Below are 18428 nucleotides of genomic sequence, written 5' to 3' on the forward strand. Positions count from 1 at the left end.
ACTGACCTGGTTCATTTTGACTTCACTGTCCCTTTAAAGGAGAAATGATGTGTGTCTGTTTTCATGGTATGTGTGACAGTATGTGTATGTTCAAAGTAGTCCATGGCTGAAATGCATACAGCAGCAATGAGTTATAAAACAAAGAAACACTTACATTGTTCATGTATTCGCTCAGCAAATCTTGGAGGGCCTGTCGAACAGCATTGCACTCTGCCACGATGCGTTCACGACGGTCATCACGTGTGCACGAAGAGTCAGCCATTAGTGCAGCACCACTGATGATGCTCTCCAAGCGTTCCTCCAGAGAGGGCCTAAAGTGAGCCTCACTGAATGTCAAAGGGTCCAAGATTATCTTGTTCTGTTGGGCAACAAGACATGTAGAAGGTCAGAAGCAATACAGGCCCATCTGGGATGCTTTATGACCAAAAGGTGCCCTAACCAAAAAAGGTACACCATGCTAGCATGCCATCATGAGGTTAAGTGGTTTCTGTGTATTTTGCGGTACAAGACACAATTGCTTTCCTCCAGAAATGCATTGCTTCAAACAGATCAATGCCCACATTATCAATTGAAACTACAACAAAGGCAGTCACAGACTGCAACATCCCGCAACATCCCTGAATTCAAAATGGTACCCTGACCTAATAGCACAGGTCAAAGATCAAAGCTACTGCTCTGACTTACTGCAATTGATCTAAGCACTAGCTTTGATCTATGGTCTTACTCACACTGCCTTATCTTATCCGGTTGCTGAGTTTACAAAAATTGAAATTTAACATTGAACTCAAGGTCAAATTCATCATCTCATTTTCATCCCCTTTGCCACCCGAGTAATGTGTTTTGTTTCATCTTTCTATCTACAACGGTTGTGAAGATATAACAGATGAACGAACGGACGAACATACAAACATTGACAATTACAATACATCACTTCTTTGAAGCGGGATGTAAAAATCATGTCAGAATCCCTAAATTTATCAGTCTGCAAGTGAAACTGTTTGACTTCAAAGTCAGTGTATTTCTTTACAAATAAGTCATTTTAAGTGCCTGCATCACATGGGAAGAATGTACAAATTTTTGATAGAAATTTAAACTAAAATCACAGGTCATGGTTTGGGAACATGTTGGACTACTGGCTGTAAAATAGCTAGTATTGGAATAAATCCCTTCAAGGACAACATGGAAATAATTATATATATATACAGGTAACCCCTCCCCACACACACACAAACACAAATTTTCCACCCCATATGGTTACAAATATGATTATCTATCTCAGGAGTGCATATGAATTAATGAAGTCAAAAAAATGAAAAAAAAAGACAATTCACAAATATTTATTTACACATTTATGAAGATGTATGCAAATCATATCACTGGATGAAACTGCTTTGCAAAAACAAACATAGAAAATAAATCAACTTTCATTACTAGCAGGGAAACCAAGAGTACAAAGTTAATGTCTTACAATGAGGGGACCACACAAACCTCATTACCTGAGGAAGATTTAACTTCTTATAACATACAAGGTCTTCACAAAAAACTTGAAAATGTGGTTTATCAACACTTATAGCTGCCAACACTAAAAGACAAGCCTGTTGCGATGTTTTGATGTTGTGATCAAATGCTGTGATCAACCGCTATGTTTGACAAAGCCAAAATGACTCCGTGAGTGATAGACATGGGCAAATGTGAAGACCGGAGCTAACTCGGCTAGCGGCCCGAACTTCCGGGTAGATGCTGGCCAAAACTGCATTATATGTCAATGGACATTAAACAGAAAATATTTTTTGTGGTGACAGCTGTTTATTTAATTCCAAGATGCTCTCAGGAGCTCTTGTTCACGTGATTCCTTCTGGCAGATGTGCCGTGATTGGTTGGACGCTTGATTGATAGGTACTGGGTGGACTTAAAAAGTGTGACAGCTTGAGGTTTTCAAATGAGCTCATTCAAATATATAAGTGGGGATATTGTGCTCTGTGCTCTCTTAATAGTTAGTTATCTATACATTATTTGTTGTATTGGTGTCCTACCAAGTGTCCAACGATGTTTTTCTCTTGTAGATTATTTTACATATTTTTTATATCATGGCCAGGAGACTACAGATGAAAACTAGCCTTCTGGATAATTCTGGCGTTTTTAACCATGTGTAATCTTGTGTTTTATGAAATTGTATTGTCCCCTTTCAAATAAACTAAATATACACATAATGTCAAACACAATGAAGCTTCAACTGGAGATATTTGAAGCAATAATGGAAAAACAAATTCAAATAGTGTATGTGTGATTCATTCAGGTAACATTTAAATTACAACATGGATGCATTCATTTGTGGCATGTTGGATTTTACATGCAGTGCAATATATCTATTCATCTGAATCTCTGGCTTTATCAACAGAAAGCAGCAGTCTCTGATGCTTCATGAACCTCGTGAGTTGTTTGACAATGCTGTATAGACTCGCGAAAAGCTGAGTGCTTTTAACAACCACCCAGCTGCAAGATGCCATTTTTAGCTTTTAACCGGTGATAGCAAATGCATTTGGTGCTACTTACAGGATGTTCTGCAAGAGAGCATTACCACAAATTTGTGAAATGGAAACAAAGCACTGGACAGTGCTGGTGATATCTGAATTACCATGCAAACATTACATAGCTATCATTCTGAAGCATCACTCATAATGACAGGTTAGGAAAACTAAAAAGCTGATGGTAGTGGAAAGCAGTATTAATAGCATGTATTAACAAGGCAGTCACAGACCACAACATCCCGCTTGAAAGTAGTACCTGTCTAGTGCATAGCTTTGATCTTTCAGGGTGGGTCAAAGCTATGCACTAGCTTTGACCATAGATCAAAGCTAGTGCATAGGTAGATCAAAGCACCAGCGTTGATCTATGGTCTTACTCACACTAGCCTTCTTCCTCGTCTTTCTATCTTATCCGGTTCCTGAGTGAACAAAAGTCAAAATTTGAACTTGACTTAGTTTTCTCAAGGTCATCATCTCATGTTTGTCCCCTTTGCCACCTGAGTAATCTGCTTTTTGTTTCATCTTTATACCTGCAACAGTTGCGAAGATATTTAGTGGACAAACTAACGAACGAAAGAACGAACGGACGAACACAGTAACACTGACAATTACAATACATCACCGCTTTGAAGTGGGTTGTAAACATTGATAGTGTGAGGCATAATAATGATATTTCACAGATATTTCACAAAATATGTTGAGAAAATGGTTCTTATCCTAATGCAGCATTTCTCAAATAGTGGGGCGCAACCCCCCTGGGGGGGCATGGTGCGATGTGTGACCTTGGGCAACATGCTTTTTTTTTTGCCGTTTTAGAATATAGTGTAATCGCTCATCAACCACAGTAGGTAGCAGTGGAGCTCTCTTTGTCAAAGTGTGCCGAGGGATTTGTAGCTCTATGGTGCAGGGTTAGGCGGCATTTAGTGCAGTAAACAAACCCTCAAGAGACAAAATGAAATTTTTTTAACAAGGATAAAAAGAATGCCAAGACATAGATAACGGGACAAACGTAAATCACCCGAAAGCTAAGACGAGGAACTACGAAGGAGCGTCTGTAGCGCTGGGCTTCACTGTGACTACAAATCGGCTGGCAGTGGACAGCATGAAGCCTAATGAATTAAGGCATCACTTAAAGATATATCACACCGAGCATGCTGATAAACCGCTGGAGTTTTTTCAACAAAAATGGGCCGAATATTGCCAGAAATCATCCCGGTTTGTCAACGCTACTTCAGTCAACCAAGTTCTGTTAGCATCATTAAAGTGGCATACCAAACCGGTCAGTGCAAAAAAAACCCCACCATAGCAGAGGAGCTGAAACACTGAGAAGTTGAGAGTTCAGAATCATGCTTCTTTTTGTTTTGTAAGTTAAGGTGCTTTACTTATTCTGCTCCTCAGTTAATGTTGCTGAAGTGAACTTCAATTTGTTCTTATTTATTGATTTTATCTGGTAAAAAATGTTTACAGTTTAAGCAAAGCTTTTTTTTTTTTTCAGGTACATTAATCCTCTTAAAATCTTTTCTGTTGTAGACTAAAAAATGATGTTAATAAATTATCCATCCGTTTTCTGCCGCTGTATCCGCCGTAGAGGGTCACAGGGAGCTGGAGCCTATCCCAGCTGGCATAGGGCTTGAGGGCTTTTTGTAAATGTAATTATTTTTTTCTTTTTTTTCCCCCTTTAACGTTAATAAGGATACAATGCAGAGGTGTACATATAACAATTTTATAGACAATAAACATTTTTTTCTAGTTGCGGCAGAGAGTGGGGGGGCGCGAATTGTCTTCTTCTTGCTAGGGGGGGCATAGCCGAAAATAATTGAGAAGCACCGCTCTAATGCAGTGATTTACAAATGGTCGGGTGGGTCCCCCTGGTATTTGACCCAAGGGATGTATGTGTTACCCTGGGGAACAAGCTTCTCAAGACCACTGTCTTGCCATTCTAAAATAAAGTGTTTGCACATCTGTTACAGTAGGTGGCAATACTGCTTTCATGTTTACAAGTAGTATGTCAATAAATATATTGTGCACAAGGACTGTACCACGCACACGCATGCACACACCCATACACACACATATACACAAGTGAGAAATATGAAGTACTGTGAACATGATGAACATAATGAAAAAAAAAATTAACAGGTATTAAAAAAGGGAACGGCGGAGAGAGACGCAGATAGAGAATATGACACAAACCATGCTCCACAAAGCTAAGACAAGGAAATATGATGGGGCATTGTGTAGGGTTTGGCTTCACTGTGACTACGGTGTGAAATAAGGTAAAGCTTCTCTGCTGTTGACCTGGTAAACACTGTGTATGAGCTGAGAGTAGCAGTATCATGATTCAAACTCGCTTTGAAAAGTTGGGCAGTGCAAATTATGCTCATTCTGGCTATTAACTTCATCATTAGATGAAAAAAAAATACAATCATTGCAATTTATTCATTTTGATTTTGTAGGTCAAAGTGTTGCACTCCTGAGGTAATGGTGCTGATCAGTTTTATTTATTATTACTCAATAGTTTAGTTTAAGATTATTTTTCATGATCAACTAGCTCATGTAGATGGTTTAACATGTTTATATGTACAGATTTATATTTAAAGATTTAATTTTGTTGAATGTAAGGCAAATTGATGCTCTCTAAATCTTTTCTGGTTCAGACTAAAACACAAAGTTATTAAAATTATTATTTTGTATTAAGTGATATATATTTGTTTTTTTGTATTGTTTTTAGTTTTCCTTAATATTAATGAAGATAAAATTTCATACAGAGTTGTGCTGGTGATAAATTCAAGAACAAGTTTAACAATTACAGAAATACCATTTACAGTTGTAGAGGAGAGTGGGGATGGCAAAATGTTTTCCTCTTCGTAGGGGGCTTAACAGATAATTGATAAGCAATGCTTTATTGTATGTCACTTTACATAGTTTCTTTGCAACTACTGTCAATATTGCAGTAATAAGGCCATTTTTAAAGTTCAATTCAGAAAGAGAAAAACCCAAGAATCAGTAACTAAGACCGAAACAGCAGATAAACAACATGTGTATTCATTTATATGTCATCACCATTTGTTATCTACTCACAGGGAACAAAAAATTAATCTGTTTCTTTGCTTTCTAAGGTTCAAGAAATCCAATCAAATAAATGTGCCTATGGGTGCAGTGCTTAGCTCAAATTACATTAGACTTCATTCTCATATAAGGTGCAAATAAACAAAAAACGCAGTATCTATCCAGCTATCATCTATCCACCCATTCTGAGTTTTGTAAGTATGCTGTCTTCTCAGCCAGGCTAATCCTGGGGCAGTGTAACAGCTTGTCAAATGATGCACAATAATATGTAAGGTAAGAGAGTGCAAGCACCAAGCATAACCTACTTTTCACCTTCAGCTGACAGGAAAAAGCAATGGCACAACGTTTTGCAGTTTAAAAAAAAAATGATGTGGAATTTTGAGAGTTCTGTGCTACGTATAATACATAAAAACATTGAAAAAGTGATGAGGAAGGATGAAGAATACACAGTCACAGTTTTGTCTTGCATTCATAACTTTGCTAACCACAGGCCTACAATAAATTCACAACATTGCTTACATAGTATCAATTTTCCTGTGCTTGCCTAATAGATATCACAAAAACATCAACAAAAACAGAAAAAAACAAGCCCTGTGAAATGTGTAACCTTCATGTAACCCATAATGCAGTTCAATTTTTGACACACAGACATTTGATTCCACTCATTCATTTCCACCTTGATGTTACATTCAATATTTAAGTGTTATGCAGCAGGAACAGAATAATTTCAAAAATCTAAATTTTTTAGTGGGCCTCCAGACAAATTAATTCCCAAACATTGGAAAATTCAAGAATTTCACAGTTTAAAATGTTATTTTTAAATAAATATCCTTGCTAATATTGTGTAGCACCTCTTCTTATTTTGTCTTTTTTTCCCTCATGTGCTTGTTTTCACCCATATTTCCACAGGTTTAAAACAGGTTTAACACATGGATGTGACAAAGTAAGCTGTTTGGTTCATGGTAGGTGTCCCATTAATACTGTATATCAATAACTATACACTGAGAGCAGCTTGTATGTTTTCAACTGTTAAGAATGACTGTTAAAGCGTGTTTTTGGGCAGATAAGGAGTTCCACTGATGTGATTCATCTTTGCAATGACAATAAAACACTCCCATTTTCATCTCTTCCCTTTCTGTGGAATGTGGCTATGTAAGTTGACATCAGCAACAGAAATCAGAGCATTAACAAAGACAACAGAACTACAAAGCTCAACCTTCTTGGGGTCTCAAGAAGAATGAAAACAAGAAAATAGTATCAAGAGATACTGAGCACAACTCTGACGCCAGCCACATGTTATTCTTCACAGAACATCAGGTTGTAATTAACACTGTGTGTTGAGAACAGGCAGACAGGAGACGGAAAAGGAAACGCTGGGTTGACAAAGGATTAGAGGTTTCCAACATACAGTAGTTAGACATAGCTGCAATCATCCTCCAAGAAACTAACAAAAGTGACTGCTATTGTAAATGACATTCACAGTGTATAGTTTATTATTTTGTAAAATGTATGTAATTTATCTGAACCTGAATTATTTACAGTGTGGTCGGCCATAAAGGAACAAACCACCCTGTGTTCGTTAATCACATGTCACTGTAACAACTGGACACAGAGAGTAATGCTACAGTTTTAGTTTCATATAGAAAAAGGCAACTTTCAATTCATTTTTTCTCTATCTTCTTGTTCATTATACATCAATCATTCATGTTTTCTAACAAACGCTGCATTATTTTACTGCATATTTTCTTCTTACCCTGCCTTATGCAAGTCCACAGAGATCATTGACTTTCAAAAAAGAGCTACGGACAAATGAAAATTCTGTGTTCTTTTCAAGAATAATTCTGCAGTCAAAATTTGTTGGGGAAAAATTGTATTGGTTTTTTTTTACCTATACCAATTAACGGTATAAATTTCACTCACTATAATGAATGCTTGAATGCCTTAATTTCTATTATGAAAAGCATTGTAAACAGATTTAACCGACTGGCTAATAAGTTACTTTTATTTTGTGTGTTTATTTGTTTGTTCTTTGCTTGTTTGCTCGTTTTTTCCTCAAGTCTACTACTGCAATTCAATGTGAATTTTGATTTTGACAGTACATCAGGGCCCAGGAAACCTTGGTTGCCCCACACAGGATAGGGTTATTAGTTTGACCCCACCATGGGGAGATAACCACTGGACGGGGTGCATGTCATAACAGCCTTTGTCCAAAAAAATCTTCCAGGCCTTTCCAATATTTCTTGACAACTATTTTATCCAAAGGGGACATTCAACAAAGTCTTGAGCGTACAACTTAATAGCCTCTGGTGGTCCTATTGCAGGGTTTACGTGCTCTTTGGTAGTGACAATCACACTGTTTGACAAAGCTCTGCCCACATTGGCCCAGGAGCAGACTAAGTCAAAACCCACTCACTGATTGATTGACCTAATGAAGAGACTTAGGGTTAGAACATGGGCTTCTACTGTCAGACAGTGGAAGGATACAGCTTGAAGACGCCCATTTCTGTGGGCATGGTAAATGAAGTGTAAAGTAGATCTGTCATTTAAATCCTCTATCAGATAATAAGAAAGTGGTTGATTTTGCAAATAAGTACACCTCTGCATTGTATCCTTATTGAAATTAAAGAAAAGAAAAAAGAAATAGTTAAAGTTGTTAAAAGGTAATTTTATTAGCATTATTTTTTAGTCTATATCAGAAAAGATTTTAAGTGGATCAATATCCCTGAAATAAAAAAAAAATTTAAAAAAAATGTTTAAAATGTAAACATTTTTGACCAACTTATTGCATCATTTGATACTAAAAAATAAAATAAAATCTATAAATAATAACAAATGCAAATTCATTTCAGCAACATTAACTGAGGAGCACAATAAATAAACAACGAAAACCACAAAACAAAAAGAAGCATGATTCGGAACTCTCAGCTCCTGCTCAATGTTTCAGCTCCTCTGCTATGGTGGGGTTCTTTGCACTGAGCAGTTTGGTACGCCACATTAATGATGCTAACAGAGCTCCCTGGTTTACTGAAGAAGTATTGCGAAAGCGGGATGCTTTCTGGCAATATTCGGCCCATTTTCGTTGAAAAAACTCCAGCGGTTTATCAGCATGCTTGGGGTGAAATATCTTTAAGTGACGCCTTAATTTATTAGGCTGCATGCTGTCCGCTGCCAGCATTATTAGACACAATAAACACACCGGTTTGTAGTCACAGTGAAGCCCAGCAATACCGACGTGTCCTCATCTTAGCTTTCAGGTGATTTGCACTTGTCTTATTATCTTTGTCTCACCATTTTTTTCATCCCTGTTAAAAATATTTCATGTTGTCTCTTGAGGGTTTGTTTATTGCACTAAAAATTGCCTAAACATGCACCATAGAGCTACAAATCCCTGCGCACACTCTGACAATGAGAGCGCCGCTGCTACCTACTGTAGTGGATGTGCTACTACACTTTATTCTAGAACGGCAAAAAAAAGGATGTTGCTCAAGGTCACACGCACCCCATCTGGCATCGCACCACACCACCCAGAGGTATGCGCCCCACTATTTGAGAAACGTTGCTCTAAGTGGGGGCAGCATGGTGGCACAGTGGGTAGCGCTGTCGCCACACAACACGGTGGGTCTGGGTTTGAGTCCCGCTGTGTGGAGTTTGCATGTTCTCCCCTTGTCCGTGTGGGTTCTTCCCGGGTTCTCCAGCTTCCTCCCACCTCCAAAAACATGCGCTTCAGGTTAACTGGCCTGTCCCAAATTGCCTGTAGGAGTGAGTGTGTGTGTGCATGATTGTTTGTCTTTGTGTTTGGCTCCGCAGTTCACCGGCGTCGTGCCCGGAGTGTCCCCCACTTCGTGCCCTATGCCAGCTGGGATAGGCTCCAGCTCCCCGTGACCCACTGCGGCGGATAAAGCGGCAGAAGATGGATGGATGTTTTAGGTGGAATGAATAATCTGTGGACCAACTTTAAATGCTGGCACACCTAAAAAACCTCTTTATGCCATCTCATCACTGTATGAAATTAAAAGTTCTGCTTGATGGAGCAGGAAAAAAAGAGCAAATATTTCTACCATACAGTTAGTGATTATGTTGGTAATTTTCAGTTTGTTAACAAACTACTAACCTTTAAGAGTTCTACACTATACTGTTTGAACTAGATAACCCATTTTCTGCGCTTAGTGTTGCATTAAAACGTTTTGAAATAGAGCATTTGTTTATGAAATGTATTTTTCATCCATTCATTCACCTGGAAGACCTCCTGAAGCACACTAAATATTTTAAGGAGTCTTTACCATGTATTTAGATTATAAAGGATGCTGAAATGGGTAGTACTGAATCTTTTATATGCAAAAACAGTGTGATATCTGAGCAAAGAGACCTAAATATATATGATTCTTGCATGACTAGAGGATCTACTGAACAGTGTTACAATACAAAAGACAAAGTAACATCAAATACTTTGATGCAAAAAATGAGTCATTGATAAATGCAATGATGTCCGTCGGTGTCCATGCACTGCATCAATGGTAAAGGAAACTGTTTTTTTACTACTCTTTATGATATTACCTTACACACGTGATATAATTTAATTGGCCTTTCCTCTTGTTATACAGTACAAAAAAAAATTGAAAAAGACAAGGAGTGCAGTGCCTGGCTCAAATCCTTAGCATTACACGTGAATTTATTGTCTTTAAAGCATAAACTGAATTTATTTTAATTTTGTTCATGATAAAGGGTTGACAGCTGTACACAAAATTGCAACAAAAGACGAAACTGAATCTACATACTGCTGTATTGCTTGCACTGATAGACAGCAAAATTGGTCCAGTGGTGATTGGCAATAAGAAACGACATTACAACTTGTAGGAATTTCAGTTGTTTAAAATATTAAGTGTACAAGAATTGTGTCCAAAGACATATGGGCCCTCATTCCTGGAAAAACTGAGCTGATGAGCATAAATCAGTACAATGTTACAGTTGCAGCTCTGCTGTATTGTTTTCCGGTTCATCTCTAAAATCTCTACCTGCCCATGCTTCCTCTGGCCAGGTGTGCTTGATTGCTTGGCTCTGATTGATGAATCACCTGGACTCCTAACCAAGCCCTCCCCGCTGTGGTCTGCTCAACTGATTGTTGTGATTGCCTTAACTCCCGACCATGCCTCCTTTACTGAAGCCAACTCACTGGATTGGGGTGTTAGCTTTCTGCCTGGCCAATGCCAGCCATCCCGTCTGCTTCAAAGCCATAACAACTCATCAGATATTGGGTAGCTTGTCAATGTATGGCAACTTGCCTCTCAAACGGTTGTTTTAAGATCAGGAGACTTTATAGAAAGATTATGAGTGTGATCCTTCTCTGTGCAGAAGGTTTGGTGCATTGGTTCTGTTTTCTGTACAGGTTTCTAATAGTAATGGTAGAGAGTCTTTTGTTTCCTTTTTCTTTTGATTTAGCGGCTGTTGGGCATTTGTAACTTATAGTGAGTCCTCTGTTGTTATTTTGTTGGCCATCTCCTTATGGCTTGTTTTTTCTTTATTTAGTATTTATCTCTTTTAAGCAATTCTAACATTTATGGTGTTTATCAAAATAATTTACCCTTAATCCATCTGGATAATTTAATGTTGCTTCCCTTTCCCCATACAGTTCGTAACAACAATTTATCACCATTACATGACCTAGAATGCACCTCCAAATATGCCTAGAAATGTAATATTAAAATAAGCAAACTGAAGAAAACAGTTATGAGATACACACAAAAATTGTGAAATTTCGAAAAAGGTTGTAAGTAGCAGTCTCCTCTAGAATGTTCATTGCTATAGTGGGGACATCCCATTGTTCGATTAAAACAAAAACTAAAGAATCTTCCCCTGTGCCAGGATGAGATAAATGATCTCACCATGCAATAAATATGCCAACAAGACCAGCATACAAATACATTTGCACACAAGTCTAAGCAAAAGAACAAAGAGACCCTTTAAGATTCTCTATATCATCTGTTATCAGTACAACCACAAATGTCTGTTTTGTTCTCATTGAAGAGTGTGAGTATTGTGGTTTAATTTCTGTGGCGGTTTTTGTGTTTTCCTTTTTTCTCCTCCCAGGACCTGCAAGGCTTGTGAGTGAAGGAGGTGTGGACAATGAGGCACACCAGGTTCCACTCAACAATCATCAACCTCACTATAAAGCTTGTCCTGACTGTCACTACAGTGCCAGCTAATTCTGTCTCATTCGGTAGCGCAGTCCAGAGAATCTGCATCCTTGTGAATACCTCTTGTTCCCAGTGAGCGTCTGAACGTATTCTTTTTTTTCTTGTTAATTGCAGTTCAGTGCCTCATCGCCTCCTGTTCCTGGAGCACCAGCCTCCTGCCACCACCAGGCTACTTACGACTGTTTTTTGTGTTCCTGCTTTTTTCTTTTGTAAATAAACTCTCTGCACTTTTATCCGCCTGTCTCCTGCAATTTGGGTCCACAACAGTCTTCGGGCAGCCCTAACAGAATTATCTGGCCAAATATGGACCCAGCAGAGACAGAGCATTTGAGACAAGTGCTCGCCAGCCAAGGTGCCATGGTAGGCAGCCATGACACAATGTTAAAGAAGATTGCTGACCACATGAAAAAGCTCATGATCAGAGTCACTGAGATTGGAGGATGCTTGGAAGCAGTTGCGGACCAGCTCTCCTCCTCTGGGAATTCCATCCAGCAACCCGCTCCACCAACACTGGCACCCAGCGGCCCCTGCCCACAGCCTTGAGAACCATACATTCCCATCCCAGCCAGGTATGATGGAAATTTAGGGACATGTGCTCAGTTTCTTTACCAGTGTTCGCTAGTGTTCAGTGAACGACCTGCGACTTATGCCACACATGCTTCTAAGGTAGCTTTTGTGATGAGTTTACTCTTGGGACAGGCTTCTGCTCAGCCCTTAGCAGTCTCTAGCTATCACCCAGATCTCTATGCTGATTATGCCATATTTTCTGACCGTGGCATGTATCCGGGAGGGTGATGAGAGGGAGTACAGGAGAGTGGTGACGGACTTTGTGGGGTGGTGTCAGCGGAATGAGCTTCAGCTAAACATCTCCAAAACCAAGGAGAAGGTGCTGGATTTCCGGCGGGCACCACCCTCCCCACAGCCATTAGTCATTGGGGTAAGGAAGTGGAGGTAGTGGGAACTTATAAGTACCTGGGGCTGCAGCTGGACACTAGACTGGACTGGTCACACAACCTGGACTGTGTATATAAGAAGGCTCAGAGTAGGATGTACTTCTTGAGGAGGCTGGCCTCCTTCAATATCAGCTCTAATTTGCTCAGACTGTTTTACCAGTCCATTGTGTCCAGTGTGCTGTCCTATGCCATTGTGTGTTGGGGTGGTGGTGCCAGGAAACGGGACACAGAGAGACTTGACAGGCTCATCCGGAGGGCTGGTTCTGTGATCGGTCAGGATCTGGACTCTATACAGACTGTTCTAGAGAGGACTATGTCCAGGTTTAGATTGATCCTGGGTAACACCACCCACCCCTTGCACACCACCTTCGCCCAGCAGAGGAGCTCCTTCAGTGGCAGACTGCTGCCACCAAGCTCCTCCATTGATAGACTTAGGACCTCCTTTGTGCCTCGTATCATCAGAGGGCACAACCACTCTCTCAGAAGGAGGGGGGCCGAAGCCGCAGGGTCATCAAGGTCGGCTGAGAAGGGATAGACGAGGGGGGCCTGGGACGCACTGTGGATGCACTGTGGGACACTTTTTGGGGGTCCTTGGTGTCAGTTTACAGCTCGGTTCATCCACGCGTTTCTGTTTCTGATCATACATCATCTATACCCAATGCTTCTTTCTTCTCTCATGTCCCTATGCTTCTTTTTATTCTAGGTTCTTCTGTTTTCTGTTGTTATAATTATGTCAGTATGTAAATAATGTATATATTTATACAACGTCTTTTGGCTGTGCCATTTTTGTCTGTCACTTATGTGTATTTATTGTATCTTGTGAGCAGATGTCACCTGAATTTCCCTTAGGATCATTAAAGTATCTATCTATTTAGACTTTGTCACTGGACTCCCACCTTCAGAGGGTAACACCATAATACTGACCATAGTAGACCGTTTTTTCCAAGGCAGTTCACTTTGTTCCACTCCCCAAGCTCCCATCAGCCCTGGAAACGGCTAATTTACTGGTGCAGCATGTTTTCCGCCTCCATGGTATTCCTCAGGACATTATGTCGGACAGAGGCCCCCAGTTCAGCACTCAGGTATGGAAGGCTTTCTGTCACACCTTGGGCACCACAACCAGCCTCTCTTCAGGATACCACCCACAGTCGAATGGTCAAACGGAGCGGGCCAACCAAGACCTGGAATCGGCTTTACGGTGTGTGGATTCCCATCTCCCTGCCTCCTGGTGCTCCCACCTACCATGGGTGCAATACTCTCACAATTCCATGGTCAGCTCTGCGACAGGAATTTCACCTTTTATGGTGATCCAGGGTTTTCAACCTCACCTATTCCCCAACCAGGAGGTAGAGGTGGCAGTTCCCTTGGTCCAGGCCCAGTTCCGTCGAGCCCGCCGAGTCTAGCAGGAAGCTAGGGCCGCTCTGGAGAGAACGGCAGCCCGAAACGGGCGGATTGCGGACCGTCATCGTACACCTGCACCGGAGTACAAGGTTGGTCAGCAAGTCTGGTTGTCGTCACGGGATCTCCCTCTCCAGACTGATTCGCGCAAATTGGTCCCCAGGTTCATTGGTCCCTACCCTGTGGAGCGCATCATCAATCCCAGTACCATCCGACTGAAGCTTCCCGCAGCTCTCAAGGTTCACCCCGTGTTCCAAGTGTCACTGCTTAAGCCAGTGGTCGACAGTCCCCTACAACCTCCGGCTGATGCCCCCCACCCCCCCGTCTCATTGATGGTCACCAAGCATACATGGTTAACAGTATTTTGGATGTTCATAGGAGCGGCAGGGGCTACCAGTATCTTGTGGACTGGGAGGGGTACGGCCCAGAGGAGCGCTCCTGGTTATCGCAATCTTTGATTTTGGACTCGAAGTTGTTGTCTGATTTTTATGAGCTGTTTCCACACAAGCCTGGTAGGACGCCAGGGGGCGTCCATTAGATGGGGGAGTACTGTTGTGGTTTGGTTTTCTGTGGCGGTTTTTGTGTTTTCCTTTGTTGTCCTTCCAGGACCTGCAAGGCTTGTGAGTGAAGGAGGTGTGGACAATGAGGCACACCAGGTTCCACTCAACAATCATCAACCTCACTATAAAGCTTGTCCTGACTGTCACTACAGTGCCAGATAATTCTGTCTCATTCGGTAGCGCAGTCCAGAGAATCTGCATCCTTGTGAGTACCTCTTGTTCCCAGTGAGCGTCTGAACGTATTATCTTTTTTCTTGTTAATTGCAGTTCAGTGCCTCATCGCCTCCTGTTCCTGGAGCACCAGCCTCCTGCCACCACCAGGCTACTTGCGACTGTTTTTTGTGTTCCTGCGTTTTTCTTTTGTAAATAAACTCTCTGTACTTGTATCCGCCTGTCTCCTGCAATTTGGGTCCACAAAAGTCTTCAGGCAGCCCTAACACGAAGAATTGAGGCAGTTCTGAAGGCAAAAGGGGGTCCAACACGTTACTAGCATGGTGTACCTGATAAAGTGGCCGGTGAGTGTATATTACTATATTATCTTATATCACTGTTAAGTGTTTGTGTAGGATTTATGAGATAGTGTACTCATAAATACACGTGAATTCTAACTAAATCAGATCAATACCTAAGACACAAATATTTCATCCTTTAATTTAAGTTCACGCACCCAAAATGTTTTGTTCTTGCCACTAGTTTCTATTTAATCTTACAAGTTAAACTTTTTAAGCAAAAAAATATATTTTTTGGGTGGCGCAGTGGGTAGCGCTTTTGCCGCACAGCAAGGCGGTTCAGAGTTTGTGTACCGCTCTGTGGGGAATTTGGATGTTCTCCCCGTGTCCACGTGGGTTCCCTCCGGGTTCTCTGGCTTCCTCCCACCTCCAAAAACATATGTTTCAGGTTAACTGGCCAGTCCCAAATTGTGTGTGTATGTGTGGTTGTTTGTATCTCTGTATGGCTCCGCGGCGCAATGGTGTCGCGCCCATTTTTTCACCAGCCTTACGCCCTAAGACAGCTGGGATAGGCTCCAGCGCCTCGCCACAGCAGATAAAGTGGTTGGAGAAAATGAATGAATGGATGAAACTATTTGTATTATCTTTTAAGCCAGCTTTTTCACAAATCAGCACTTTCAGGAGTTTCTGTGAGAACTAGCATCCTTAAAATTGACTCAAAACAATGTCATTGTAAAAGACTCCTGAACCACTGATGCCAATCAGATGCCCAGGAGAGATGATCATATGGGGTATACATATGCATAGCCTCTGTCATCAACGTAGACCATACAGTCAAAAAATGTGGCTTCCCAAAATAACTCTTTATTGTCCAACAGTCAAAAGGGAATCTTTGCTTAAATTTTGTGTTGATGTAGCTGTTCTTCCAAATTGCAGCATCTTGTAAATAAAGTATAAATATACATTTATAAAGTGTACTTCTGTACAAGTATAAAGTATAGATACATAAAGTTTAAATAAAGTATAATTTTCCTTGTAAATGTCTGTTGTTATTTTTAACCTATTAATTATATTATCTTTCATCATTGCCGTACTCTTGTAGACCTAGTTACCCAAGTAAACATATCTATCAGTTATGGGAATAACAGTATTATTCCTATAACTGTTTCATTTTAATTTCACCATATTTTTTAACTATATCACTTTTTATTTAATCCTTGTCTAATGAGAAATAAGATCAACAAAGAGTTTAGATGTTAAATGATCATTAATTGACTTAATAATTTAAATAAGGTGGTGCCTATACTGCATTAAGCGAGGTGAGTGAACCTCAAATAAATATAAGATCATATTGCTACATTGGCATGCCATGCGGCAGATTTAAGGGACATGAACTATTATATTCTTCTTTTGGACAAGATGCCCCTGCCCTTGTTAGTTTCCAGTGGCCCTAACGGAACTATGTGAATTATTAAGTTGAATGGTATTGTACTTTTGTTACAGCTACATAGTATAGTGAAAATGTTTTCTTATGTAATGACTCAAAATGTTTTCTGAATGGTAAATATCCCCAGATATCACATTAAAAAATCAAAAAGTAAAGCATTCTTGAATTATTTAGAAAGAGGGGCCAATTGTAGCAATGGAAAGAATACCCACATGAATTAGTGACATCAGTCAACCAGCAGGAAATCAATGTAAAAGCAAAGTATTCCTAAATTAGTGAGCATGTGTTTTATTGATTTTACTGCACTGTGTTAATACATTATCTCAACACAGCTGCCTGATGTCTTTAGCATGTTTGAGAGATAATGGTATGTGAATATTGCAAGCAGTGATTGTTGTTTATTTGTAAAGAGAAACATATATAAGGAAAACTATAGTGAATAGTTTACAACAGAAAATGTGCCACTTATATTTACAAGTGAGGCAGCCCAAAGTAGCTGGAACACTTTAATTACTGTCAGAACTTGTATCCTGCTGATTTAATGATGTCAAGTTTGAATATGATCTGTCTCATGTAGAGTGCTGTATACCTGAGGGGAGATATCACAATTCTTCACAGGAACAACTTGATTATGGACAAGAAGTAACTCTCAATATCATCAGCATTTTTACATAAGTTTAAATTTAGTTCTCATTTGGCAATATTCTCTAAATTTATGCCAGACACATTAAAATGTTAAAAATTTAAATCATTGGAGATTTCAACATTCCCTCCTTGGTAACACTCCGCCTATCTAATCATATGCAGAATTCTTTCCCACATGGGTTTGTCATAAGTGACTCCCCGCATTCCTGTTTCCTGTACGCTTTGATAAATTTACACAAAATGACATTACAATGCCAAGACATTTTTTTCTTTTCTTTTTTTGTACTGTCATCATGCCCGGAGTGTCCCCTGCCTCACGCCCTATGCCGCCGAGATAGGCTCCGGCTCCCCTTGACCCGCTGCGGCGGATATAGCTGTGGTAATCTGAAGATGACTGACTGACTGACTGGGTTTGACATATATGCCATGTGAGTGCCATGGCTAAAGACAAGGAACGACATCCCTTTATCACATCTTCTGAAACAAAGTGTCATGAATCAGTAAAATTAAAGTGTTTTTCTTTTATCCCAAGTTTATTTTTTCTTTGCTTTAGGTGCATACTTAAGCCAGCTGAAGGTCACATGTCTCAGAACAGATGAACAGCCATGCTATTAGAAGAGGAGCTCATCAGGTCCTGAAAAGGCACTCACCAAGACAGACTCTAAAGCTAATATGATTCTCAGCAGTGGTGCTCCTGATACTGAAGGTGTAATATAACTTGTATTCAAAATCATGTAGGTTAAATTATGAGCGTGTGACTGCATGTTTATTAATGTAGCAGATGCACGCAGACACAGTCATAAATCATACACTACAGTAGCATAATAAGGGCAGCAAGGCTCCTTGCCTTCTCAGGTAATGGCAGTTGGAGCAGTGCCCAGTCTTTTCAGCAGCAGACTGTGAATGTCAACCCACAATAACCTGCAGGGGAGCGCTGGGTCGGGCTGTTTAAGTTATAAAAAACTTTGCAAAACAGACGAGATAGAGACGTAGTTTTTACCCTGACCCTTAAAATTCCAATAGTGATATATTGAACAGGGGCGGCACGGTGGCGCAGTGGTTAGCGCTGTTGCCTCACAACACGGCGGGTCCGGGTTCGAGTCCTGCTCTGTGCAGAGTTTGCATGCTCTCCCCGTGTCCGTGTGGGTTCTTTCCGGGTTCTCCGGCTTCCTCCCACCTCCAAAAGCATGC

General features: G+C 40.4%; 1 protein-coding gene across 1 annotated transcript in view; it reads right to left on the reverse strand.

Annotated features, from left to right (window-relative positions):
* ctnna2 (catenin (cadherin-associated protein), alpha 2) overlaps nt 1–18428 on the reverse strand; it is a 373379-nt gene that overhangs the window by 265718 nt on the left and 89233 nt on the right. Inside the window, exon 7 of the mRNA XM_068321606.1 lies at nt 155–358. Coding sequence (XP_068177707.1) covers nt 155–358 — 204 coding nt within the window. The remainder of the gene's footprint in view (nt 1–154; nt 359–18428) is intronic.

The sequence above is a fragment of the Antennarius striatus genome, chromosome 8 (assembly GCF_040054535.1).
Source record: "Antennarius striatus isolate MH-2024 chromosome 8, ASM4005453v1, whole genome shotgun sequence".
Taxonomy (NCBI): Eukaryota; Metazoa; Chordata; class Actinopteri; order Lophiiformes; family Antennariidae; genus Antennarius; species Antennarius striatus.